The sequence below is a fragment of the Podarcis cretensis genome (genome assembly GCF_951804945.1).
Source record: "Podarcis cretensis genome assembly, chromosome: 14".
Taxonomy (NCBI): domain Eukaryota; kingdom Metazoa; phylum Chordata; class Lepidosauria; order Squamata; family Lacertidae; genus Podarcis; species Podarcis cretensis.
This window is the reverse complement of record NC_137183.1, coordinates 3,555,537-3,582,553: the sequence shown is the minus strand read 5'-3', so window position 1 is coordinate 3,582,553 and position 27,017 is coordinate 3,555,537. Positions and strand designations below refer to the sequence as shown.

Here is a 27,017-nt window from a genome sequence, read left to right as displayed (position 1 = left end):
GTAAATGTTTGTAGCATAGATAGTGTCAGGTGGTGTTTAGTACACTTGAGTGCTGTTCAAGAACAAAATTCAGTGGGTGGGTTCCTTTTGTGCAAAGCTGGGAAACAATGCCAACCCTTTTGCATAGTGTACATTGATTTTTCCATTGTGCTTCAGTCTCTGTTCCTCTGCGCCATTATTCTTTCCTGCGAGGTTGTGTTATTGTAGCTTTAATTAGTCTCCAGTGATCTGTAGGTGGACACACTCCAGGGTTGTTTCCTTGCAAACCAGAGGCACAGTTAACCTTATGGAACACTACATTGTCAACCCCACATTCATTATCTCCTGCCTAGATGGATGCAGGCCAAGTCTCTGCAGAGTTAATGATAAAGCGTTGAGTCAAGGGAAAGGCAGACACTCCCATTAAACTACCTGCCAACCGTATATGCAGTCCTATGTGTGGGTGTTTGGGTGTGGAAACCTCTAACATTATTGTATCTGGGCAGTGACAGTTGAGAAAGCCTGAGAAGCATTTCCTGAGAAGCAACTTTCAAAAAGATGGCTTTGCTTTTCATGTTGCTTTTATCTCAACCAGCAACACAACTCTAAGCATTTTACTCGGAAGTAGGTCCCACTGAGCGCAAGGGAATTTACTTCCTGGTAGGTACATTTAAATGTAAATGTTTCTAGTCTAAAGGTTCAAATCTGCTAATATGTTCAGTGAAAAGAATGCCAGATTTAGTGTTTCAGCATAATCCATCTGGAAGTTCTCCTACCCAGGTCCCAGTGAAGGGAAGGGATGCGAGTTGAGTCCCCATTGCTCTCAATGGAATGTGTGCAGGAGAGTTTCTGGTGGATCCCTAACCTGCCCCCCCCCCGTCTCCCAAGTTTAAGTTCCCTGGGGGTTTTTGGAAGAGGGAACAGTTTATGGTACAGATACACTCTCTATGTTATCTTGGAGGAAATGGAGAAATGCCTCTGTCTTAATCATTAATTTTATTTAGAAATGCAAACATCACTAATCATGCATACAAGTTGACATTTGACATTTGTTAGTTGTCTGTCTTTTCTGTTTGTTGATTAGGAACATTGTCACAATATATAAATCTATGCAGTACAAAATAACATTTTAAAAAATATTACAGTAGAGCAAGTAGAGATCAACATATGACTGTACAACTGCAATACTTCGATGTAGTGATTCATTAAAAAAATCCAAAAAACATGACCCATGAAAGCTTTGAGGTGCTGCTCGGAAAACGGAGGAGAGTGAAGTGATGCCAATTGCTGCCATTTTTCACCCTCAAAGTGAAGATATGTATGTAAACATGTGATATTCACATACTTTCATTCCTGTAATCACACAAAGATTTCAGTATATATGTACAAGTAACTAAAAGCAGTATACACAGTTGTGGCTTCAACAGACATAGGACCTGGAGGTGGTCTACACATTGCATTTACCATGCAGAAGGACCTCTGTGTTGCTGCTTGAGCCTTTTAGTAAGGGGAGGTTTCTGGAGGGTGATGTTTCTCCCGAAACATCATCTCGTATCAAGGCTCCTGTTCCAGGCCAGGAAAAGCCCTGAACAGAAACACCCCTGTCAGGAGTGGAGGAGACATGGCAACATTTTCGCAGATCCCCACTTACAATCTCGTTTTGACAGTGCTGGGTGGTACCAAAGGGCAGGGGAAGGGATGGTTACAAATACTGAGGAGGCAATGGGAAAGGCAAGCCTAGGAATGAGAGCCAAGTGTTCATCCCTAGATGAATGGCATGTTGTACCAGTAACCACATCCTACTTCCTCTTCACATGGGGCTTCTCCACGCTGTGGAAGGCGCTGGTGTTGGTCCGAATGCATCAGCCCCAGTAGGTGCTGTGCTGTTAGTGGTGCACCCCAGATGATGTGGAAGAGAATATGCTTCTTGATGATGCGATATGTTGTGATCATAAAGGGACAAAGGTTATAACCTATAGGCACTTTGGTGTGTTTAGAGTAATATGTAGACCAGCCCCAAGCCACAGATGAATGTTCCACTTCTCCAATAGTCAAAGCAATATGTGCCCAGAAATTTTGGCCAGGCACATCATTCATTGTAATGAAATAAATACCCAGAGTTGTTATGAAGATATTCCCACTCAGTTGTGGAAAAAACATTGCTATATATACTGTATTTGGATTCACTGGGGAGAAATAAACACATTCCTATCCCCAACATATAGGAGGCTATCTGACAGCTCTCTGCCAGGCAGCCTGGTAAACAGAAGGGGTACATGGCCCCACCAAGACCTCCTATATATCCAAAGTCAAGTCACGGAGAGCTACACAAGAGAGCAGATCCTTTGTTTTAGTTCAATAGTGACTAGTTGATACCATCACCCAAACCAAGGGTTAAACTTATTTCCTGGACTGCACCACTTTCAGGCCATAAGTGGGAGTGGGAGTTGCATGTTTGAACACCCCCATGTGTCAAACAAATAAACAAAAACAACCCTACACACAGACAAACAATATTTCAGGTCAAGGCTAAACTGAACCTTTCTTCTTGACTTGATAATGTGGCAGGTAACTCCTACCAACACCATGGTGGAAAATCCAGCCATGATTGCAAACTACCTTTACTGCCCTCACTTTGCAGGAAGAGCTTAAAGACTTGGTTCGGGTGATAGCGCATCCTGGCCTCTGATGGTAACCTGCAAAGAAATTCCCAGTGGATTACTCCCATTTTTATTTTTGCATTGTTCAAGTTCTACTTGGGAGTAATAGCACATCAGGAAATCAGTGTGCGTATGCAGTTGCCTGTTTAAATTTGCAAAATAAATGATTATGAGAAGACAAGCTTTATAGTCATACACGAAGTTTGTTTTCCTTATGCTTGGCTACATAAAACTTTTTTTCAAGAAGCTTGCTTAACACACATGACTTACCGGTAACTTCTAGAACTCTGATCATTATTGCTTGGATTAAGCGAGGTGTGAATGCTAATTGCCTAAAGTGGGTGAGAACCTTTGTGTGCCCATGTTGTGGAAACTGATCCTGAACATGACACTTAGCCAGTGCTTTATTTCCTAAAAAAAGTGTTTGGGGTACTCTCATTTTGACTCTAGAAAATCACAATTTTATAGTTCAAATCAGGAAAAATAAATACAGTAAATGGACAAAAGTACAAAGATTCACAAAATGTTTAGGGGTATGCATACCCCTGCGTACCCCCCCCCTCAAAAAAGCACTGCTCTTAGCCTATATTACAAAGCACACCAAGTGTTTAAGGCTTTTAAGAACCAGCAGAAGGCTGCAGGGCTCAAAGTTATTGTGAGATGAAGGCATTATGTTTTACACTAAAATGTGTGTAAAATACAGAAAGCCATCAGGCACAGGTGTGTGTTCACTTATAAATATACATTACCATACACTATTCCCAGGACACCATTGTAAACAGCTACCAAATAACAAATGACGAATGGGGGGAATTGGGGGAATTGGGCCCTCCCGTAGCACAAAGCCCTCTTGCTTAGAGTTTCTCTAGTCATCAGCCCAGCTTCTTGGCCAGTCTCTGCAAGCCTATAGAGGTATGGCAACTCACTATGCAAAACAAGTGGGTTGTGGTGGAAGAGGAGGTACAATGTGCTTTTGTTTTGAGAAATGCACTCGGTTCCTTGCAGTCTGTTTTTGCAGGCCAATTATTCCCCTGAATGCTCTGGAATGCATATGAGGGTCATGGCCCATCATGGCTCAATACAAAGTGAGGCTGGAGACCCAGGAACTCACTATGCTTCATAAAACTATCAGAACCATCAAACAAATGGCCCTGCTGATACAACTGGGCATCAGTATCCATGTCCATATTCTGTTCTTCATGGTAGCAGCCAACAGCTGGCTTCTTTAAAACTCTACCATTTCAGCCCCTTCAGATTGCAGGTTTGGGGTGGGTGACTGTTTGTGCAGTTCTCCCAGTGTTCCTGTCCTCTTTAGGTATCAGGGTGGTCCCTGTGAGAACAGAACAATGGACTAGATACTAGGTATTGGCATGATCCAGTAAGACTCCAGTAATCTTAACAAATCTTCCCTTCTCACACAAAACTAGATTAGCTTGAGATAATAGCCCTAACATTTAGGGCTATGGAATGCCTTTTGTGGGGAAAGGGAAAGGCTGGCTAGACCTGTCTACCTGGCACAGCTTGGAGTGCCTGTCAGAAAGGGGCCCACCAGGGGACATTTCGCCTATGACCCTCTCAATCCTTGACCACCTGACCTACTGTTTGTGTAAACAAGCTCTAGCCTAAGTATTTTCCAGTCACCTTTGTCTAGTCAGGCAGCTGGAACCAGGTTATCATAAAGCCCAGCATAAACCAGCCTCAATTGTTGCCATTGGTTAGATTCAGATTCAGATGAAGCAGCAGATCCACCAGGGATTTTGAGTGGGGGTGGGTGGGATTTATTATTAGAAGGACTGTTCATTTTTTAGCACAGTCCAGAGGGAACCTTTGGACCTCTAGATGTTGCTGAGCCACAACTCCCATCACCCTGACCATCAGCCCTGCCTGCTGGGGCTGATGGGAGTTGTAGTTCAGTAATATCTAAGATGGAAGATGGTTCCCCACCCCGCCAAAGAGTCTCTACCACTTCCTAATATTTATCTGAATTTATCTGTCCCAAGCACATATGCACTTAGATGCTCTGTGGAAGGATCTCTATATTGCTTATTGGCTGCATTGCAATACTGCAGATCACTCTAGGACTGTGCCAACACCTACTGCCATGAGGTTGCTGTTGTAAAATGTCCTGAATATACCTGTTTCTCCTTACACAAGGGCAAAAGGGTAACCTGATAATACACTCTCCTGAGTGCAGAAATGGATTCTTTCATCTCTTGGATCAGTTATTTATCTGCACATGACACCAATACACAGCAAGTTTTCTTTTCTTTTTGCCAAATGTGCTATTGAGCATGGAGCTGAAAAGCCTGGGAACATTAATGCTGGGGGAGGGGGGTTGCTCAGGAGGTCTTGATAACTTTACAGATAACTACATATAATCCAATATTTTGAGATAAAAAGAAAACACACACATACATGAATAAGAAAACTGCATCTGCCTTCATGTCTTGCTGGTATGAGCAAACTAGATGCAAGTTATACAAACAGTTGCCAGCAAGGCTGAAATGAGGTTTTGTGTCCTCTCTGTCACCAGAGAAACCCTGGGTGTTTTGGTGTATGTTTACTATTATTTATGAAACTGTAAAGAACGGAAATGTTTTTTTAAGTATCTCAGAAGCATGTCAGAAGCAATTGGCATGAACCCTCCAAATCCCAAATTAGAAATTATCCCAAATATATATGCAACACTTTCCCTTTTGTTTACATATCTAGGTGACAGTCCTGACCCATATGTACTTGTAGGTTACATTGAAATTAGTGAGACAGTTAAGTAGGTTTAAGAGAGTTGCCTGTATTTTTCTACTTATCTAAGCAACTCTCATGAAGAGGCTGCAAAGCTCAATGGAGGAACACACACTTTGCATGTGCAAAGGATGCCAGATTCAGTCCCTGGCATCTCAGGTTCCATCAGAGATGGAAAAGACCAAGGAGAGCCATATTGGATTAGATGGACCCCATTGTGTCACCTAGCGTAAGCACTCCTACTCAAATAACTGGTGCAAGGCTGGCAATACTCCACGACCAGATCACCTGCAACAGCATTAACTCTTTGGTATAACTCTTGGATCAAGCATTGCATCTTCCATGGATCACATGCAGCTTCATTCTGAACCCTTCAAAATATTGCCACTCTAAGCATCAGCTCAGCTTACTTGTGCGTTGGCCATGATTCAAAGGAAATTTACTAGTGCATAGTACCTTTTATTATTGCAATTTCACACTGCTCGTCAAAGGAAAAAGAGAGGTTGTTCTCTGTGAGAAATAGTAATGCTCTTTTAAGTGGTTTTTATTAACAGCTGATATGGTTAGATTAGATTTTACAGTCCTTCATATCCTACAAACTATGGAAATAAATACTTTCTCCTACCTATTAAAAAACCAATCTCTTTTGCTGGCTAGCTATATTCCTATTGTGTGTGCCTTTTTATAGGTAATTTATGTTCCTCCTTAGTTGTGCTGGATATTTCCCAATACCTACCCCCAGTCTTAGTGATGAAAATTATCTGAAATGTGAATTTCCTATATCTGAGTAGCTTTACTTGGCTAGTCCCTGCAAAGCTATAGAGGTAAGGCAACTCATTATACAAAAGAAGCAATATTTTGCACATAATAGTAGCCAAATTGATCCGTTGTTCCTGCCTGTAGTTATAAATCCACACCAAAAGCCTTGTCTAGAGCTGTTTATAGCTGAATGAAGTTGGAAATGTTAATGAAAATGTGAACTTTGAAACTAGTGCCATAAAATACAGAAATATCTAAATTTTGACCTGTGTTTTTTTGTAGGCGACTGTTCATTAGAGAGAGAACCTTGTACTTAGAGCAATCTTTGTATGTACCTAGAAACGATGTTGTTGTTTTGGGGGTTTTTTTTGTTAAAGAGGTGGCAAAATGGGATTACTGAAAAGCAGGACACATTTGGAATGTAGATATACTTATTGTAAACAGCAGTTTGGGGTTGTGGAGTTTGTTTTGGTGTGCTACAATCAACTGCATTCATCATTTACAGTAAAATAATAATAATAATAATAATAATAATAATAATAATGGAAAATTACAAAGAAAAAACCCTGAATGTTTAATATACAGCTTCAGAACCAACCAAGCCAGCAGTAATGAGGTCTATGCACTTTGCAATGCATAGACCAATTGCTGGTTTTAAAAAGTTTGCATTTATAAATCTAGAACCTGACCCAACTGTAAGTGTTTAGCAATGGGTGACCCAAGATAGATATGTGCACCAAAACAGCTTTAGCAAGATGTGCCTCCACTCCAGTAATGCAGGTGGAAGGCTCTTCATGCACACAAATCTCTCTTGCTGGGGTGAGGTGCCTATTTTTGAAATGGCCACAAATCTCCCCCCCCCCCCAGGCACTTCAGGAGGGGGCCAGTTGGCCCCTCCAGCTGTGACTGAGAGAGATTTTCTTACAGATATTAGGCAAGTAACGTGGCAGATGGTTCTCCACTGTGGTAGCCAAGAGAGTGGGACGTCCATCTGGGAACCCTGGACTAGCTGGCTGGGAGAGGGTTCTCTTATCTATGCCCAGTCAAACCATACACCCGTGGGATGCGAGTGGGGGAGAAATACGGAGTGCTGTTGAGCTAAACACCATGTTTGTAACACTTTCTAGATGCAAGTTCTGCTCTCTCTTTTTACCCTTTCCTAATAAGAGACCATTTTCTGATTACTACTACTTGGTTTCAACTTGTTACTTACTGACCAAATAGCTACAGTGCAGTGTTATATGGAAGCCTCTGCTTTGAAGCAATGTAAAACCAAGGGTCTTTATAACAAGTACCTGGATAAAGCTTTGATGAAACTTTATATAAACAGTTTCCCAATGTTGCTCCCCACCCCCACCCCCACCTCTGCATAAGATAAAATAGTTCAAGTTGATACAGTCTAGGCACCTATGTTTGGTAGCCACATGACAGATGAGCAAGCAACACAGACAAGCTCAGGGACAACGTGGGGCTCACAAGCCTCTGAGAAGTTCTTCTGCAGAAGCCTCACTTATTCCATAGGGTGTTTTACAGGACAACCCTGGAAAACAAATCCATAATGCCTAAAAACCACAAACTTGCCATTTTGAAATTAAATGCATTGTTCCCCAGTGTAAATACATTTCCCTATATTTGGGGGTGGGTGGGAATGATAAAGGCATCGAGTTCATTAGTTTAAAAAAAAAAAAATCCCTTCAACCCACCTCCATGGGGTAGGTAGGACTGTATTGAACTTTATAGACAAGTTGATGTGGTAAAATCACCTCGGTATGAAATGACATTGACGGGGCGGGGGCAGGGAGAGGGATTTAATGAAGTCATCCAGGGGCATGCCATAGATGGTCCTGATTCCCCAAACGTATCTATAGCAAATGTGAAACCAAACCATTTGAGTGCAAAGTCCAGCGCTGGTTTCCTCCTCAGTGAGTGGAAGAACTCGGCCCCACTCATTTTGAGTACAGATCTGTTTGCCCGCTGAGGCTGCAGAGAGTGTCTTCATTGTACTTACTGTGTTACATAAATACTTATCCCTGAGAAAGTTGAGAGGAGGTTGTGGAGTGGTGGAAAGTCAATCCAGTTCAATTAGGCATTCCTCTTTTGTAACCTCTTTTTTATAAAATTTGCTTTGACACCTGAGCAAAGGTATTTTTTAAAAAATATACACACATATAGATATATTTAAAAACAATTAACAGGAGCATCTTCTTAAGGCTCTGAAGAGTGAAGGCTGGCAGACAAAATAACTGAAAATCTTGACCAGGAAGAAAAATTGCTGGCAGAAGACGGAGAAGAGGCTCATCAATGTTAGTTCCATTGTGCCAGAGATAATCTGCTGGAGAAACGATGTATAAAAAAGAAAGAAAAAAGATAGTGGGGGGGGGGGGGATAAGCAAAATGTGCAAGGCAAATAAAACTCCAAAAATGATATCTATAAAATGACAAGAGCAAAGTGCTGGCATCCAGTGCAGGCAGGTCTACGGGGAGCTGGAAGGACTGATGGTGGGACTAGAGGCGTCTGAACGGCTATAGTCACTGACGGATCCTGTCCTGGAGCTGCTGCCGCTCCTCCTCTTGAGCATGCTGGGGTGGAAATTGCTGTGGCGGCGGGCGTGCTTCGTCAAGTGGTCACTGCGCATGAATCGCTTCTCGCAGAGAGGGCAGCCAAACTTTTTCTCTCCGGTGTGAGTGCGGAAATGTCGCGCCAGCTCATCGGAACGGGCAAACTTTTTGTTGCAATCTTCCCAACGGCACTCAAAAGGCCTCTCGCCTGGTGAGAGAGAGAAAGAGAGACTATGAAATAGCTGTATTTATTTTATTATTATTTTATTAAAATGTTTCTACCCTGAAAGACTCTGGAGGCAGGCAACTTACAGCATTTTACAATAATAACAAAATAAAAGCTGCAGCCTAGTCCTATTCACATTTCCCAGCAGCAGCAGCAGCAGCAGCAGCAGCAAGGCAATCAGATTTTACTAAATGCTCAAGAAAATCGAAAACTCTTCAATCCAGAAATGAAATGAATAAAATAACAATAAACTGGGGGCTAAAATAATGAAAGTGGGTTCCTGACAAACTGAAATGGATAGAGGAGTTCAAAGGTGAGGCACTGGATCCCTGAGAGAGTTCATGGGTTTTCTGCATAGGAATGCTGCCATCCCTGCTTAGGATGCAGACTTTATATGCAGCAGCAGAAATTAGTTGAGTTAAATGAATCCTTGCTTGGAAAACACCTTTGGCTGGAAAGTATTCAGACTGAGTCTTGGTATAAAGTAAGAAAGGTTATGTTTACTAATGGAACTACACCAGGGGTCAGCAACCTTTTTCAGCCGTGGGCCGGTCCACCGTCCCTCAGACCTTGTGGGGGGCCAGACTATTTTGGGGGGAGGGGAATGAATGAATTCCTCTGCCCCAGAAATAACTCAGAGATGCATTTTAAATAAAAGGACACATTCTACTCATGTAAAAACAGGCTGATTCCTGGACTGTCCGCAGGCCAGATTGAGAAGGCGACTGGGCCGCATCCAGCCCCCGGGCCTTAGGTTGCCTACCCCTGAACTACATTCTCAATAGGGAAGCGTTCTATAGTCCTAGCTAACTATCTAGTTGGAGGAGCAAAGAATCCATGCTTCCCCCCCTTTGCTCTCAAAAGAAAGATCCAAGATTAACTCTCACCTCAAGGTCCAGAAAAAATGTGAGAGGAGGAGCAGGAAGTTGTAAAGAGGATGGAACCTTATACTTACCAGTCTAAATAAACTTTAAGGGGGGGGGGGGGGGAGGTCAGCATAGTGATAAAAGTATAGGGATAGCCTGGGAAGCTGGAGGTCTCTTGCTTTGTCTTAACCAGTGCAAACCCCTCTGAGCCAGCAGAGTTGCTCCCAGATACCCAACAGCCCCCACCTGCGTGCTCTCAGTAGAAGTTTCTACTCAGCATGAAGCAACACTTCTCCATTTTGCTCATCCAACTGTATGCACATTATGGGGCTATTTTGTCATATTGCTTTAGGGAACCCATACAAAAAACTCAGCTGTTGTTGTTGTTGTTGTTACACTTATTCATCACTTTCTACAACAACAAAAAATATATTTTAGACCCTGCCATTTCTCCTGTATTTCAAGGCAGCTTACAAAAATAAAAAAAACAAACAGCACTTTTAAAAAGCTGTTAAGCACTTTAAAAGCACTTTAAAACCAGAAAGGCTGCATATAATTGCAATAAGTAAGGAATTAAATTCAGCCTCTGAGCTTGCTTAACAAGCGGGCCTCAACACAGTGGCAGAATGCCAGCAAACCTCCCTGGGTTGGAGGTTCTCAAGTCTGGGTATAGCAAGAGAAGGTCTCTGTAGGTGATCTTAGTAAGTGGGCAGGTACATAGGGGAGAAGGTAGCTCATCAGGAACCGCATCCTAAAGCATTACAGTTTCACCATCCAAACTTTACCATTAGATCCCAAGATATTAATTCCAAAGTTTAGTAATAAAGTTTAAAAAACAACAACCTTATTTTACATCCCATATCAGAGTCTCACAGGTGAATGAGGGGATTTTTTAAAAAAGAAATACATTATGGGTTCCATGAAGACCATAACCCTGCTTTTTGTTAATTTCACTGGATATTGTTCCTGTCTCACTGCTTCCCGGCAACTCATCACATCCAACAGTGGCTTTCCCTCAACATCCATTGTCTAGCTCTCTTCTTTCTTAGCCAGATTGCCTTTTCCTATTGAGCTGCTTTTTGCACAGGAGAAGAAGTAATTCATGCGGTTCATGCGTCGGGTTTTGACAGGGAGATGAATGAGAAGGCGTGATGAGGTTGTCAGTCCCACTTGCCCCTTGAATTATATCAGGCATGTTTTCCCTAATTCAACTAGCACTCTACAGTTTTAATCAAATCAGACCACAGAAGCTGAATGTACAACAAGCTTTAATGTAGGAAAGAAGAAGATCCATCAAGTTGCCAGTGTTTTCTCCTACCCATAAGATGAATAGATAAAAATAAATATTAGTAAGACCAGCTTGGCTACTCTTACTTGACCTTCTTGTTTGAATCACCTGTTTCTTCCAAGGGAGCAGAAGTGCTTGCCATTACTGCTAGGACCAATCATAATTATTTTTAAATTTATAACCTACCCATCTGGCTGGGTTTCCCCAGCCACTCTGGGCGGCTTACAACATATATAAACAGCAAAACATCAAACATTAAAAAACAAAATACCTTATACAAGCAAACCAATAAAGAAGACACTATCAATAATAACCAACACCAACCCAACAAAAACAAAACAGAGGAACCAAAATTAGAACTGTTTAAAACATTTTAGCCAGTTTCCCCAACCCAAGAGTTGTTCCAGCAATGTCCCTTCAGGTGAGTCTGGGCCCCGCCCCCTAGGCCAGGTGGAAATGGGCCTTGCAGCAGGGAGCGGCCTTCCTTCCAGCACTCACAGCAGCAGCAGCAGCAGCAGCAGCAGCAATGTCTCATCCCTTTCCCTTTGTGGCTGAGGGGCCATTACTAGATCTTCTGCAAAATCATACTCTGTTCCAGCACGTGATGAAGATCTCTGGGCATGGCACATTCACCTTTCCCAGACAAGATAGGGCAGTGATCCAACAGCAGATGAAGTGCAGGGTTCTGTCTTTTGCCCGGTCTTATTCAACATCTTTATCAACGACTTGGATGATGGACTCAAGGGCATCCTGATCAAATTTGCAGATGACACCAAACTGGGAGGGGTGGCTAACACCCCAGAGGACAGGATCACACTTCAAAACGACCTTGACAGATTAGAGAACTGGGCCAAAACAAACAAGATGAATTTTAACAGGGAGAAATGTAAAGTATTGCACTTGGGCAAAAAAAAATGAGAGGCACAAATACAAGATGGGTGACACCTGGCTTGAGAGCAGTACGTGTGAAAAGGATCTAGGAGTCTTGGTTGACCACAAACTTGACATGAGCCAACAGTGTGACGCGGCAGCTAAAAAAGCCAATGCAATTCTGGGCTGCATCAATAGGAGTATAGTATCTAGATCAAGGGAAGTAATAGTGCCACTGTATTCTGCTCTGGTCAGACCTCACCTGGAGTACTGTGTCCAGTTCTGGGCACCACAGTTCAAGAAGGACACTGACAAACTGGAACGTGTCCAGAGGAGGGCAACCAAAATGGTCAAAGGCCTGGAAACGATGCCTTATGAGGAACGGCTAAGGGAGCTGGGCATGTTTAGCCTGAAGAAGAGGAGGTTAAGGGGTGATATGATAGCCATGTTCAAATATATAAAAGGATGTCACATAGAGGAGGGAGAAAGGTTGTTTTCTGCTGCTCCAGAGAAGCGGACACAGAGCAATGGCTCCAAACTACAAGAAAGAAGATTCCACCTAAACATTAGGAAGAACTTCCTGACAGTAAGAGCTGTTCGACAGTGGAATTTGCTGCCAAGGAGTGTGGGGGAGTCTCCTTCTTTGGAGGTCTTTAAGCAGAGGCTTGACAACCATATGTCAGGAGTGCTCTGATGGTGTTTCCTGCTTGGCAGGGGATTGGACTCGATGGCCCTTGTGCTCTCTTCCAACTCTATGATTCTATGATTCTATGATTCTAGGTTTAATTAAAGACAACTGCAGAATCACAAAGTAGTGAGCAAATATTTAAGGTTCGCAGAAGGCTTCCGGATAGTAAGCAAAATAATGCAGGGCATTTGGGGAATATAGCTCTGTATTGCTATGATTTTGCCTGTTCCAATTGACTGACAGAGCTACCTCTGATTTGTTGGTAAAATGCAAACATAAGAATGCACCCTCCTTGCCCCTTTGAAAGGTTCAGGTCAAATTGCCTTCAGCGAAAGCCTTCCAAAGTTCATTTCAGGTGGTTATGTGAGGCTGTTCCATTCTGTCAAATCACTGCCAGGGTGAGGGGAACTGATTTCTTCTGTGACCCTGTGCAGAATGCAAAACGTCCTGCATTTTGCTTCCCCCCTGTGTGCAGTGCACATGTAGCCTGGCAGTGGATACACCTGAACTTTTCCATTAGCTCACGCTAAAGTGTGAGAGACTGTAAAGGGAGCACTGGATTTTCTCAGCCAGAACAAAAGGTGGTGGGGGCTTCCGATCATGTTATCAACTGCACCAAGCAAGTATCAGGTTGACTGTGTTTTCATAGCAACCATGATTAGCAAATGCTGCTGCCAAGGAGGATGTGATTTCTAAAGCTGGAATGGTAATCTGGGGTGGGGAATTCCCTTAACCATTATCATTGCTTTGCAACAGCTTTCAATTCATATTCATATTGTTGATTTTTTATATATTTGCTATATATTTTTCTATATTATCAGTATTACATTTATAGCCACTCCATCAACAACCCTGTGCAGTAGGTTAGGCTGAGAGACCATGAACGGCACAATGTCACAAGCTGAGGTTTGTGGCTGATTTTGACCTCGGCCTCCCAAGTCCTTGTCCCCTTAACTCCCCTCCACTTTATCCCACATTCTGGACAAAAGATGTAGAAATGAATAAAGTGGAGGAGACCTATATTTTTCCCATAGGTCCAAAATTTATAGGGTCTGTTTTTAACAGTCGTATGTGACACCTTTAAGACCAACCAGTTCAGGCTTCAATCCTGCACATACATACTGTATGAGGGAGCAATCCTCATATTGGAATTCAGTAGGGCTTACTCTTGAATAATGTGCAGTTATTGCAGCATGAACCCACATTAGAAATTGTACAGTAGTGACCCCCTTTTCAACCGAGGTAAGGCACTTCTGTGCTAAGTACTGATGAAAGTGAAAGGTTAAAGTGCCCATTCCTTTTTTACTAAGGAGGAGGATGGGGAAAGAACTGAGACAACTTGGCCATGTCCCTGTGACCCCCCTAGCTGCCCCACCTAGTCTAGCGGACACTCAAACCATGGTATCTACTAGGCACTCTAATTGGCAGATGTAAATGAGCCTAGAAACAGGAACGGAACATGCTTGGTGTGCACAGGTACAATATTATCATGCACTTAAGAATTGCTACAAGATCCTTTGGTGTCTTGTGGAAAACAGCCTGTAAAGTTAGCCTAAACCTAAAGCTTTGCACAAACACCACAGAAACAAACATGCCATAGGATATTAATTATGATGAGACTTTGCTCCGCACCAACACCCTGTATGGAAACTCTCAACTGGGGTTGAGGGGTGGGGATGCGGTTTTTTGAGCAGGTGAGATTGTACAAAGTGCTCTTCTGTTCCTGGCAGGAAATAAAGCAATCAAGAGAAATGGAGATTATAGGAACTCGTTGCCTCATATTTATTAGGGAAGTAGCAATGTGGCAAAGTCTTCTTGCAGCAACCTGAATTCTACAGGCTCCCCCCCCCCCTTTTGCAGCAAAATAGCTGCCCCTGCCCATGCTTGTTGTCCAGTACTCTGAAAGAGGGAGTAAAAAATTGCTTTCTATCCAATATTTTGAAGGCAACCAAAGAGAGGAATGGCAGACCTTTAGCTAACCTAGTAAGCATTTCCTCCCTGCTCAAACTGTGCTTCTTACTCCTTGTCGTGTTATTAAAGAGCTTTGGGTTACAGCAGGGATACCAGAGAATGGTGTCTGTGTGCCAAGGCAGCACAGTAAAGATATTGCAAGCCACACTTCTGTGGCAACACCATATCAGATTTGGCAAAAGCTGAGGATTTGGCCGAACACATTGAACCAATCTGGAGAGGATTTATGCTTTCGCATATTCCCCAGATAATTGGGGGAAAGGGATGCTGCTTTCTAGTCCCTGTCACACATACAAATTATAATAGAAACAGGAGTCACCACCCATCCATAACTCACACTTTGAGGGGGCTCGCTTACATGAACCCCCACCTGATGAGTTAACACTTATATAAAAAGCTGGGCATTCCTAGTAGGTTACTGTAGCTGGAGGGAGCTGTAGTAGTCCACTTTGGGGCAGCGGGGCGGGGGGGAGTTCTTACAGTCAAGAGATAAAAAACATTTATAAAATAAAACAAATAATAGTGTTTTCTACCTAACATTCACATGAGTTGCCTTGAGGCTGCCTTGAGGTGCCAGCTGATTTTAGACTTTTATGTATTGTATTCTTTTATATTACTGTATATGGTGTAACTTAAGTATATTGTCATAAGGACAACAAATACTGGAAGCAGAGCAGCAAGATGGGCCTACTTACAATTTAGGTCTTATCTGTTTGCTAATTACTCATCATCAAATGCATTTCAGTTCAGTGCATATCCTTGAAGGCATGCATCTAATTAAAACAAAACCTGCATAATAAAAACTATTTTTAAAAATGTGCTAAAATGACAATCTTGCATACATCACGTGGCAGCTTCACTTCTGCCCAGAAGAACAAACAAAGCATAAAGAACAAACTCATACCAACATGTTGTATTTACATTGGGTTCCCGAGGACTCTTAGGAGGCAGTGCAGTGCCTTCCAAGCAGTTTGTTGCAAAGGAAATTGCACAGAGCCTTCTCGGTAGTGACACCCGCCCTGTGGAACACACTCCCATCAGATGACAAGGAGATAAATAACTATACAACTTTTATAAGACATCTGAAGGCAGCCTTGTATCAGGAAGTTTTTAATGTTTGATGGGCAGGGTACAAATAATAAATTGTTATTGTTTTGTTTTGTTATTATTATGCCTTCTCAGAAAGAAAGAAAGATTTTTTGAAGCTGGAACAGGAACGTTAACATTGGCAAGCACTGCATGGCAGCATTCCCTGTTGACTGCCAGTCTCTGCAGATGTTTCACAAATGCTTGATCTTCTCTACAATCAGTATCAATCCTACTGTGAAGAGAGGAGAGAAATGGCTGGGGATTCGGATGGGTGGACAGAGACCTTCTCCTGTGGTAGCTTGTTATCTATTGGCAAATAAAGGCCTAAGCAACTTGGGACCAGCTACCTTTGAGAATACCTTCGCTAGTATAACCCTTTCCAGTTCTTTAGGTCCTCAGCCAAATGCTCCTGAGGTTTGTCATATGTTCACTAGGACCAGGGCCTGAAATATAGCGCGGCCTGCCTTTTTGGATGCACTTTGGGAAGACATCAGGCAAGCACCAAAGCCATCTTAAAACCTGCTTAAAACTCAGCCATTCACCTAGGCTCTCCCAGGGGCAGGAGATGATCCTTTCCCAAGTAACGTCCACCTGATTTGTGATATATTTTGTGTTTATTTTATGGATGTAGTTTTATTGCTGATCTTATGTCATTCACAGAAATGTTTTTCTTAAAGTGGGTGGCATATGCATTTTTGCAAATAAATAAATAAACAGATCCTTGCACAGACAGGAGACTGTCATTGGTGTAAACCTTATGCCTGCAGGGCTCCGCCAGTGCAAGCCAGTAACTGGTCAGAGTTGGGAGTGTGATGTGAGAGAAGCAGGCAGCAGTTGCAACAACTTGAAGTTATCCTTGCAAACGAGGTGGTGTAAATGAAAACATTTCCAGGGGAGTCAGTTATAAGCCCCACATCTTTGGTATCAGGCACTCCACTTGTGGATCCATCTGCACAATTGGCTTGTTAGTAGAGTCTCTCCTTATTTGAGGAGGAAAGTCAAACCATTGCACACCTCACAAGTGGGCAAAGTTCCCACACCACGTGAATCAGGACACCGCCAAAAGCATTTATCAATCAGGCTTGGTTTATTCTGTTGACCACTAAAAGAACAGCTAGAATATTATTTCTCCAGAAGGCAAAAGGGAGGAGATTTTCAAAGATAGACCAATCACATAGGGTTTATTGGGGTGGAACTGTGGTCTGAGTAAACCAGCAAGTATTTTTAAACAAAGCATCCTTAAATAACTCTTGGCGTGGTCTGGGAAAATATTTCCACTTCCACTGTTTTATATATGCACTTCAAACTGACCAACAAGCCAAACTTGGAACCATCCACGAGACAGCTGATGCATTATGCTGCCCCTGCTTTGAACAGTATCAAAGGTGCTTTCTTACCAGAATGCGCAAAAGAAACCCAGAGCTCACCCCTCTTCCAACAAGCCGGAAACAGAGCTATTTTAAGCCCTGCAAGTTATTTATTCCCTTTACAGATTTCATTTATTTCCCCCCTCAACTCTTTAGAGTTGTAAAAGCTCAAAGAGTCTCCAACACATACAAATGCCAGCTTATGTGTCATCATGGCCTGAACTCAGTTTTAACCACAGTCTTGGCAATGCTTAAAAAAAAAAAATCTGTGCCACCTTGATGTTGGAAAGATGGCTTAGAAGAGACCTTCTGCATTTTCTGTGAAAAATATAAAAATGAAACCTCACTCCCCTGTCTGAATTATTCATTTTCTCTCTTTCTTCTGGCTCCCTCTTCACTACAAAATATTCATGAAGTAAAGTCATCTTGACATCAGTTTATTTCCAAAAAAATATTTGATGTTTCCATATTGGGTAACTCCTGAAGTTTAATTTTCCTGAGCCAGATAAATGACCTCAACCTATTTGACCTGGGTTAACCAAGTGGGGTTGCTTCCTTGGAAATTCCAAGACACAGCGGAGCTGACCCCCCCCCCAACACTCTAAAACTCTAAAAAAAATAATCTCATTTCCAAAACTTGGGGGACTGCCCAGAGCTGACGGTTATATAGTTTCCAGTCTGGTTATATTTTTAGTCTTTCTGCTGACCATCAATGCGGTGAACCTAGGCACATAGCAAGCTTTAAGTCTTGGAGAAGATCAGTTTAAGTAAGGTTCTGAGAAAGAAGGAGGAAGGTATATATCTCTGGGGAAAATTAAGGCTCATAATCAATCCAATATATTGGCAGCCAAGGATCTAGCCCTGACCAAGTGGTGTCCCTCTGTTGAATAATTCAGTGTTGTTGTTTTTTGGGGGGTGATTGTTCCAAAAACCTGTCATTCCATGTCCTTGTGAAGAACTGTGAATAATTCAGAACATGATCCTGTACAAGATCTACTCACTGAAGATTTTGTGGAAAGATTTTGTGGAAAGCCGGACACACCATGAAATATTTGCCCAAACACACACACACAGACACACAAACTGGTGATGGCTAAAACTAGGGCTGAGTCATGGGTGGACGGTGGACCTCCTCCCTGGCCACGCTGTGTTGAGGAGGGAAAGAATCAACAGCTACTCCGCATGGAAGACCAGCCTGCCCATACCACTATGACAGATTATGGTTGAACCCATGACTCAGTCACAACACACCACTATCAGTATGGGAACCTCACACATACAACAGAGTGCACAGCCCATGTTATGCACACTTAAAGCTCACTGGGGGGGGGGACTCTGGTGATGGGAAATGATGGGGAAAGGGTGCTTTGTTCAAAACAGCCTGGTGTCAGAAGACACATGTCAGTCTGAGCACATTGCTAGCATACCTCTGCCCACAGCCCTGACAGTTAAAAAACATATCTAAATAGTTAACAGTTAACATTGAATTCTGAATGTTTTAATTTAAAAAACCTTCATGAATTAATGCAAAAATGGAACAAAGCAGACCTCTGAACACAAACACGTGAGAATGTCATGGATCAGAAATGGGCTGATGCATCCTGGAGGGGGTGAACTAGATGAACCTTGGGTTCCCTTCCAACTTTACCATTCTATGATTCTATGATTCCATCCCTCAGCAGGTGACACACAGGAGCCTTGGGCCCTATAAAGCCTCAGACTTTGGCCTGGCTCCATCCTCTGAGCAATCTGTTAATTGCTTTCAGACTGCCCAGACTTGTCACTGATTGCTTTGCCTCCAGATCAGCAGTTGTAAATGTACCAAAAAGCAGAGCAGGGATGAGCAGGGTACACCAAGGCAGAAGTGCCTACAGGCTACGTATTGTTTAGTAAAACAATACAGATGACTCGGAGTCAACCAGAACGCTGCAGGGGAAGACAAAAGCACACCAGAGCTGCTGCTCAACAGCTCCATACCAAAGAAGATTCCTTTCAGACTTGAAATTAAGCTGTTGATGCCAGTTCTCAGAAATGCAAAGGAGTTAGTTGGCAAACCTGTTTCTGGATTATTCCCTTGCAGATTGCAGGCATAGCGCATGTGACTGAACTTTCCGTTTGCAGGGAATAAATAATTATTGCACACAGAAAAGGCTACAATTATTTCTTCCTGACAACTGGTTTTCTGTGCAGGGTTTTATTTTATTTTTGGTGTGGAGAAACATCCAATTACAAGCTCTCGTTTGCAGTACAGAATGATACGGACAAGGCATAGCCAGCTGAGAAAACTGGCCTACAGATCAGAAAGAGGGACTCTCAGGCTTAGAGACCAAATATTGCCCTCCCAGCCTTCAGGATGGTCTCTGGGCCGCACCGCCTCCCCAGACTACATTGGACCAGCTCCACACTCTCCTCCAGCGCTTTACAACTAGCTGCAATGAGTCATGGAGCTGTTAATATAAAGGATAGTGAAGTGTGTATGAACCTGACATTTTCTTGATTTCATTATTGGAATGTAACCTGCTCTACAAAGGTTAAAGTCACGTTCACCAGTCACGTCGTACCAGCTGGTGGTTCTGACCCTGCCCATCACTTGCACGTGGCCCTCCGGAAGTCTCCCCCGTGAGGGAATGCAGCACTTGGGCCAAAAAATGCTCCCCACTCTTGCCATAGATGTTGGGAAATTACTGGAATTCTTCAAGAGAAAAGTTCCTTGACCCTGCAGTGTATCAGCCATTCCAAACCACTGGCTTCCAGTAGGTTCCAGTTCAAATTCAACGTGTTGGTTCAGATTTTTTAAATTTTAAATGGTCTGAGCATTGGATATCTCAGGGACCACATTTCCCATACGACTCTGCCCAAACACTCAGGTGGTCTGATCTGATACCATGAGTTCATGACTGTTATAATGTGGGAAGTAGAGAGGAAAGGAGGTCTCCCTTTGATTTTCCACTGAATATAGAAACACAGAAGAGGAGGGTGGGCACAATTAAGCAGTTTACAGCAACCCCAGGCAATTAGAATACAGCATACAACTACCAGGAATGAAGTATTTGAAAAATTGTTTCATTGGCTGATATTTCAACACTAGACTTGTGTTCAGGCTTACAAAGTGCAATTACTGTTGGGTGGCATTATAAACTCATCGCCTTCACCTTATAAAAGCTTCTTCCTGAAATCAAAAGCTGGGCTTTTGTAACCCCTGGATACACATGCATTTACAAGTGTCTTTGTTGGTAAGGAATGTGAGCTGCATTCCAGAAAGCAATATTTTAAAGAGTTTGGATTTTTAGTAGAGGCCTTGCTTGATTCAGTAAATACTGCTTGGTTTATCACCTGCCTTTTAGCTGATCAATTATAAGTGTGACTGTTACCAATATAGGTTCCTTCTTGCAATAAAAGTGAGAGTTAACATTTCTCTAAGCAGAAGTTACAACTTATTTTAAGATGCAAATGACACCCTTAATAGTAATTTTTATTTCTCTAGGGACAGCAGCAAACCAGAAGTAAAACAGGTGCTAATAAACAATGATGTGTACCCTTAATCAAATATGCCCTGTTTAATCAACTAAAGATTGAGTTGATTAATTTACTGATTAAAACCTGAAGCCCTAGCAACCAATCAATTTTGAGACTGTGGAAGGAGATCTCTAACCCTCCAAATATTGCTCGACTACAATTCCCATCATCCCTAATCATTGGCCATGCTGGCTGGGACTGATGGGAGTTGGAGGCTCACAATACCTGGAAGATGACAGGTTCTCCATCCCTATTGTAATGGAAGACCATGAACAGTTGCAGAATAGTTGGTTAGACTGAGATTCACAGGCTGTCATACTACCTTTCCCCCCTCTCAGCTGGCTCAGTCAAGTCAAAGCCAAATACACAGATTGAGTGTAAAGTATTGATTGAGTTTGTATAATCAATTCCCCACAATTCTTTCTAGTTCCCTAGCTTGCTTCCTCAGGCCTCAGAACCAAAAGGTTAGTTGAGCCTTTATGAAGATGGAGGAAATATTTCAGAAATCATGAAAAGCAGTATTTAAAGATGTCTCCAGAGGGATTTCTCATAAGCTCCATTTTACATCAACCCTGATCTCTCTAGATTTGGTGGCTTATAAAACTGGGGTCTGCTGTGATTCCCTGCACAGCACAGGGCAGGACACGGAAAATACCTTCCCTAGCAGTGCTTCAGTTGATGCTCCCCTTTGCATCCTTTATTAGGCCTTGCAACTCTGCTGTGTGGAAAAAAGCATAGCTTGGGAAATGGCCAGAAATGTGTAGTCCCAAGCATATCATTAGGACTTAAGTAAATAGAGGAACGAGTGGGAAATCAAATGTAAATGCTTCAGGAAGACTTTGTTTTCTGTAAAAGCACTGTGAAAACCTTGCAGCGTTTTGATATATGCCATGAAATGCAGGCTATTCCTGAACAGAGCCTCTGTATCCCAGAAGCTGCCAATACAGTTCTGTGGTGCTACAGTTGCCATGATGAACTGCCCCTTCACAAGGAACAGGAAGGAGATGGTTAATGGCCAGAGCTATTAACGGGGTCCATTTACTCAGTTATATATATATATGCCTCGGCCAGCTAAACATGCCCCTGAATTTTATGTTCCTGCTGAGGGTTGATTCCTTCAGCCAAACTCTGTTTTGGTTGTTTGAGTACCCTGTTGAGGAAGGACACACCACCAGTTTTTCCTGTGTAGCCTGGCGTTTCTAACATTACCAGAGTTGTTAGGAAGCCGTGGGCTGCTCAGTAACATGAGAAGGGCTTGGCTTTGACTATCCACCTGCCTCTGGCCCCTTGGATCATTGTCTGCTGCTCTGGAACTTGCTCCCTTCCCACGCTGGACCAGATGCCCTCCTGGGCCACTTTGATGGGCAGACCTCTGAGTCCTGGAACCCAGCTGCCTGTAGCATAGCCCTTGTTGAAGTCAATGGAAGTGGAGAACTGCTGTTGTGGATGCAGTTGTACAGGAAGGATGTTTGGAAACTGCTCTCCTATGCCAGGGATAGGCTGTGCAGTTTTGGCTTTGCCAGACCACACAGAGTCCACAGTCTCCAGTCTAAGCAAGAAGTAACTTTTACTTTTTTAAAAAAAGTTTGAGCAAGAGTCTTGCTCTCTGATAAGTTAACTTTTCCCCAAGAGATCACAACAGTACTTACTGAAATGTCTGTGCACAAGAGATGAGGCAAGCGGTGGAGATCTGACACACAAAATGACCTCCTGTTTCCTGTCTAAGACTTTGTGGTATGAAGCTTCTTGAGAAGGCCATGTGATGCAATTAACAAAATCAAGCAGCTAAAATGTTTTTAGAAATTCAGGCTGCCAGATCACGTGACCAGACCTTCTGTAACACAAAACTCCCTAGTGATATAAGAGTGACATGGCTCTGTTCCCTCCATGCTAGCTTTGAATGGGCGGGGTGTTCTAATGGGAAACATAGCAAATGTGCTGCTCACTATCAGGGACCTTTTCTTCCTTTTAAAAAGATCAGAAAGTACAAGCAGAGTGTTCAAAGGGTGTGGTTAAGACTCCAAAAGGCCTGCTCTCCATTTAATCCTGAGAAGAGAGGCCTGAAGGCAAGACTAGAAGAAGATCTGAGCGCATGGATCCTTTCAGCGCTTGATAGCAGGCTGCAGGCTAGGATGGGCGAATCTGTCAATCTCGATTTCAGTTTCTCATTTTTTCAGGTTCAGCTCTCCACATATACACATAAAATGTAGATTGATTGATTGATTGATTGCTTACATATTCAACATCAGCATCTGGGTGTGAATTTCTCCTGATTACATGCAATTTTCTACAATACATACAGGTTTGCAAGCAATCACCCCTACTATAACACATTTTGGTATGCTATTTTCACCAACATACACATTTTTGTAAACATCACTTGGCTGGAAAACTGCACTGCAAAAGTTATAGAAGTGTGAATTTAGAAAGATGGATGTGCTGTTCCCTGGGTTTCATTTTGAAAAATGCCTGTTAAGTGCAAACTAGATTTGATTCCCCCGTGGTCCTTGCTGGAGAGCCTGGATGGTGAGCCAGAGACTTCAGTGACTCAGGTTGCCAATTTGGGGGGTTGGTGTTGAATCTTCCAGGAAAGAATAAGCCTCATGTGAGGGAAACCAACTGACTAAGTTACTTAGGATTATTTGTACCAAATATGTTTTCGGGGCAGAAGCACATAAGAAAACAGAGGGATCTGTTCTGCTGCCAGCCCTGAGAAGTTCCTTTTTTATAAGCAGAAGTTGGATGGTCATCTGCCATGGTTGCTTTAGTTGAGATTCCTGCAATGCAGGGGGCTGGACTAGATGACCCTTGGGGTCCCCTCCAACTCTACCGTTCTATGATTCTAAATAGGTTTTGACAAAGCAGTGAAATAATATGCATTCCAGACATCTCATCAGTAACAACCCTACAATAAATTTTTCTAGATTCAGATTCATATGGGAATTTTGTATTTTCAACCTTTTTGGCTGCATTTTAGATATGTTTCTATGTATCATTGCTGCAACATATTGTATTTTCAGAGGCTGGGTGGCCATCTGTCATGAATGCTTTAGTTGATAGTCCTGCATTGCAAGGGGTTGGACTAGATACAGAGGCAAAACTGGACCCTTCTAGGGATGCAGGCTCAAGCAGGGGGTGCAAACATCACCTATCAGACTATGGACAGTATGATGTATGATGTCTGTGGGAACACAAAGCTGCTGTCTTAGCGAGATCAAATGTGGGAGAAGCTTCCCACTCTTCTCTGCAGTAATGTGGTTTTTCATAGGAGGGACTGATACAGCTCATTGTACAAGGGACCCTAGGTATGCCTCTGACTGAATGACCCTCGAGGTCCCTTGCAGTGTTATGGTTCTATGATTCTATTTCTCACATTGTTTGGGGGTCCCATTTTGCTTGTCTGTGTCTTTTGGGCTTATTTGATCTGCCATGTTCTAGGTTCCTCTGGAAGTTCTGGTGTGAGCAGGAATGTGGGGAAGGGGGAGGGGGAGGTAGAGTTTTCCATTCAGAAATATTGGCCTCTTGGTATCATGCCTAGCTCTGACCCTGTCTTGGACACAGACAGGATGAACCCACCACCCCACAGCCTGTGGATCTTGGGGAGAATGCACATCCGAGAAGAACCAGCACTGAAGATCCTCTTGAAGGACCATCTGAGGGAGATCTTGCTCTGAAAAACCCCAGCCTACAAAAATGCTCACAGGCCAAAGAACAATGACATAAGGGGTTTTTTTCATATTATGCTGTCCCTGGGGAGATGTAAAAGCTGACATATGTATCTCTCCCCTTAATAAACTGGCGTTCTGCTTATGTGTTCATCTGTCCCTGCAGTCTCTCTGCATGGTTTCAAGCCATATTTTCTAAAATATGTGTGGGTGCAAATGGGGCTCGTCAACCTAGGAAGGTAGCCCAACTAGGAGAAAGAAAACCATGATCCTAAACCTCTGCTGCCTTGAGGAATGTCCTTGGGAGAAGAAAAGGCTCAGGAGTAAAACCTGGAGTGGAGTCCCCAAGGTGGTTGGATGGCATTTTGTGCAGTGCCTCCCAGCAACTCCTACAGCCAAGCTTGCTCTGCTTTCCTTTGGACCTCATCAGCGAGGCTGATGTTTGGGCATCCCAGGACCTCCCTACACACTGCACAGGCTTGCACCCCAGGGAGGTAACTTCAGTGCTGCTAACACTACAGGAAGTGCTAAAGAGATAATCTGGAGCTTGCTCTTTTCTCAACCCTCAGTACAAGTGCCTGGGAGGGAACCATGGCTTTGGTCATTGCACCCGTACAATACATAGTACTGTAGCTGGTTGGCAGTCCTAGCTGGGTGACTGGACTTCATTCCCCTGCAGCCCAAAGAAGGCAAAACAAATGCCTGGCACCTCTGTCTGCAATGGTGTCCACCTCTCTTTCATTGAGGCTTTGCAGGAGAACTGCCTGGTGGACACAATCCACAAGAACTGCTTGGATTTATTCATTTAATTTGCCTGCAGCACTCAATGTCAAGAGCACAGCTTCAGAAACTATTCCTTTGTTGCTAGTTGACGCTGTTAATGTTACCAATTTTTCTTTTTCAGCCCAAGTGTACCTTCTGTACACAAACCACTGAAATAGCAAGCTTTGCAAAACACAGGATACGTTTGTCTGGCCTCTGTGTCTGCACTTAAATAACCCTCATTGTCCGACCGTTGTCTCACAATATGCAGTAAGATAATGATCTCACTGGACCACGTGAGGCTTCATCTCCAGCAACAGCCAAGTGGGTGACCAGCAAGCTACAAAAATAGAAGTGTACACAGAGGGAGAAATCCCTCAAGAATTGCTTCTGAAATGGTTGCACTTAAATTTGGGTTGTGGTTTCTCCTTTCTTTTTTGGCTGGGTCAGCAAGAGCTAACATCCAAACAGCTGATCCAGGATTATTTGGAGTGGAAAAGGAGGAAAAACACTGAGTCCTGCATGAAGTTATAAAACAGAACTGGGAACCACGTGGCCAACATGGACTCGTTCCAGGTTTCCAGGTTTGGACCTGCACCAAACGTGCAAAGCCAGACAACAGAAAAATGCATTTGTGCTTGAAAATGTGGAAACAATGCTTTCTCTTCAAACAGATTCTGAATTGTTGCTTTATATTAATGTTTTGAATGTCAAGTTGGCACTTGTTTTGTCCTCCCAGTAAAAAAACCACAGCATATGCCTGAGTATATTTTCCTATGACTTTTCAGAAGTGCTCATGTGCTGAATATGGAATCACCTATTTGGGTCCTCCTCTTTGCCTGATGGGCCAAAGTCCTGATGGGCCCAAGGACCAAGGCAAAAGCCTTTTTCACGGTCACACCCAAACCCTGTGCCTTCTTGCTCAGTGAGGCCATCTTCTGTCACTGGGCTAAGACCTTCCTCTCTAGGAAGGCCTTTTTTTGTGTGTGGATTCGTTTAAACATTGGTTTTAAATTTTCCAAAGTGCTCCTTTGTGGTTGCTTTCATTTTAATGATGTGCTAGGTGTTTTTGTTAAGGTCCGTATAGTTAAAGCCATGGTTTTCCTGGTAGTGATGTATGGAAGTGAGAGCTGGACCATAAAGAAGGCTGATCGCCAAAGAACTGATGCTTTTGAATTCTGGTGCTGGAGGAGACTCTTGAGAGTCCCATGGACTGCAAGAAGATCAAACGCATCCATTCTGAAGGAAATCAGCCCTGAGTGCTCACTGGAAGGACAGATCGTGAAGCTGAGGCTCCAATACTTTGGCCACCTCAGGAGAAGAGAAGACTCCCTGGAAAAGACTCTGATGTTGGGAAAGATGGAGGGCACAAGGAGAAGGGGACGACAGAGGATGAGATGGTTGGACACTATTCTCGAAGCTACAAACATGAGTCTGACCAAACTGCGGGAGGCAGTGGAAGACAGGAGTGCCTGGCGTGCTCTGGTCCATGGGGTCAAGAAGAGTCGGACACGACTAAACGACTAAACAACAACAGATGTTTTTGTTGTATTTCTGTTTCTTTCCTTTTAGTAGCCACCTTAAACATTTTACATCTTTTAAATAAATAAATAAAAAGCAGCATCTGGTGTGGTGCTTCTAAAGACTGCCATGTTCTCCCTGAACACTGGTTTAACATCTCTATAGCACCAATGTGACAAAGCTGCCTTGCCTAGGAAAGCATTTGGGTTACAGCTGATAAATACCCCATTCTGATCAATTACTTGCTTCTGTGTTTTACCTATATATAAGAACCAAACAGCCTTGGCTGCTTTCATTTTTGACAAATAATAGCTCAGGGTGAATTGTGGCATGAAAACAGGTGGGGAGGAAAGGATTAGACATCACACATTGTGTTTCCAATCTGGATTGAGGTCGCATATTTTTATCAAAAAAGATAATGGACAGTGCTGCAGACACTTAAGCAACAAAAAGCATGCTTAAAGCAATGTATAACCTGCATTGTAGATT

General features: G+C 43.0%; 1 protein-coding gene and 1 long non-coding RNA gene across 2 annotated transcripts in view; both read right to left on the bottom strand.

The window, feature by feature from the left end:
• Positions 1-960: 960 nt before the first annotated feature.
• LOC307203027 overlaps positions 961-27,017 on the bottom strand; it is a 180,261-nt gene continuing 154,204 nt past the window's right edge. Inside the window, exon 2 of the long non-coding RNA XR_013833074.1 lies at positions 961-2,603. This is a non-coding gene — a long non-coding RNA (uncharacterized lncRNA). The remainder of the gene's footprint in view (positions 2,604-27,017) is intronic.
• Positions 961-27,017, bottom strand: part of KLF13 (KLF transcription factor 13) — a 40,418-nt gene continuing 14,361 nt past the window's right edge. The window contains exon 2 of the mRNA XM_079953472.1: positions 961-8,907. Within this exon, the coding sequence (XP_079809598.1) occupies positions 8,615-8,907 (293 nt within the window). The 3' untranslated portion in view covers positions 961-8,614. The remainder of the gene's footprint in view (positions 8,908-27,017) is intronic.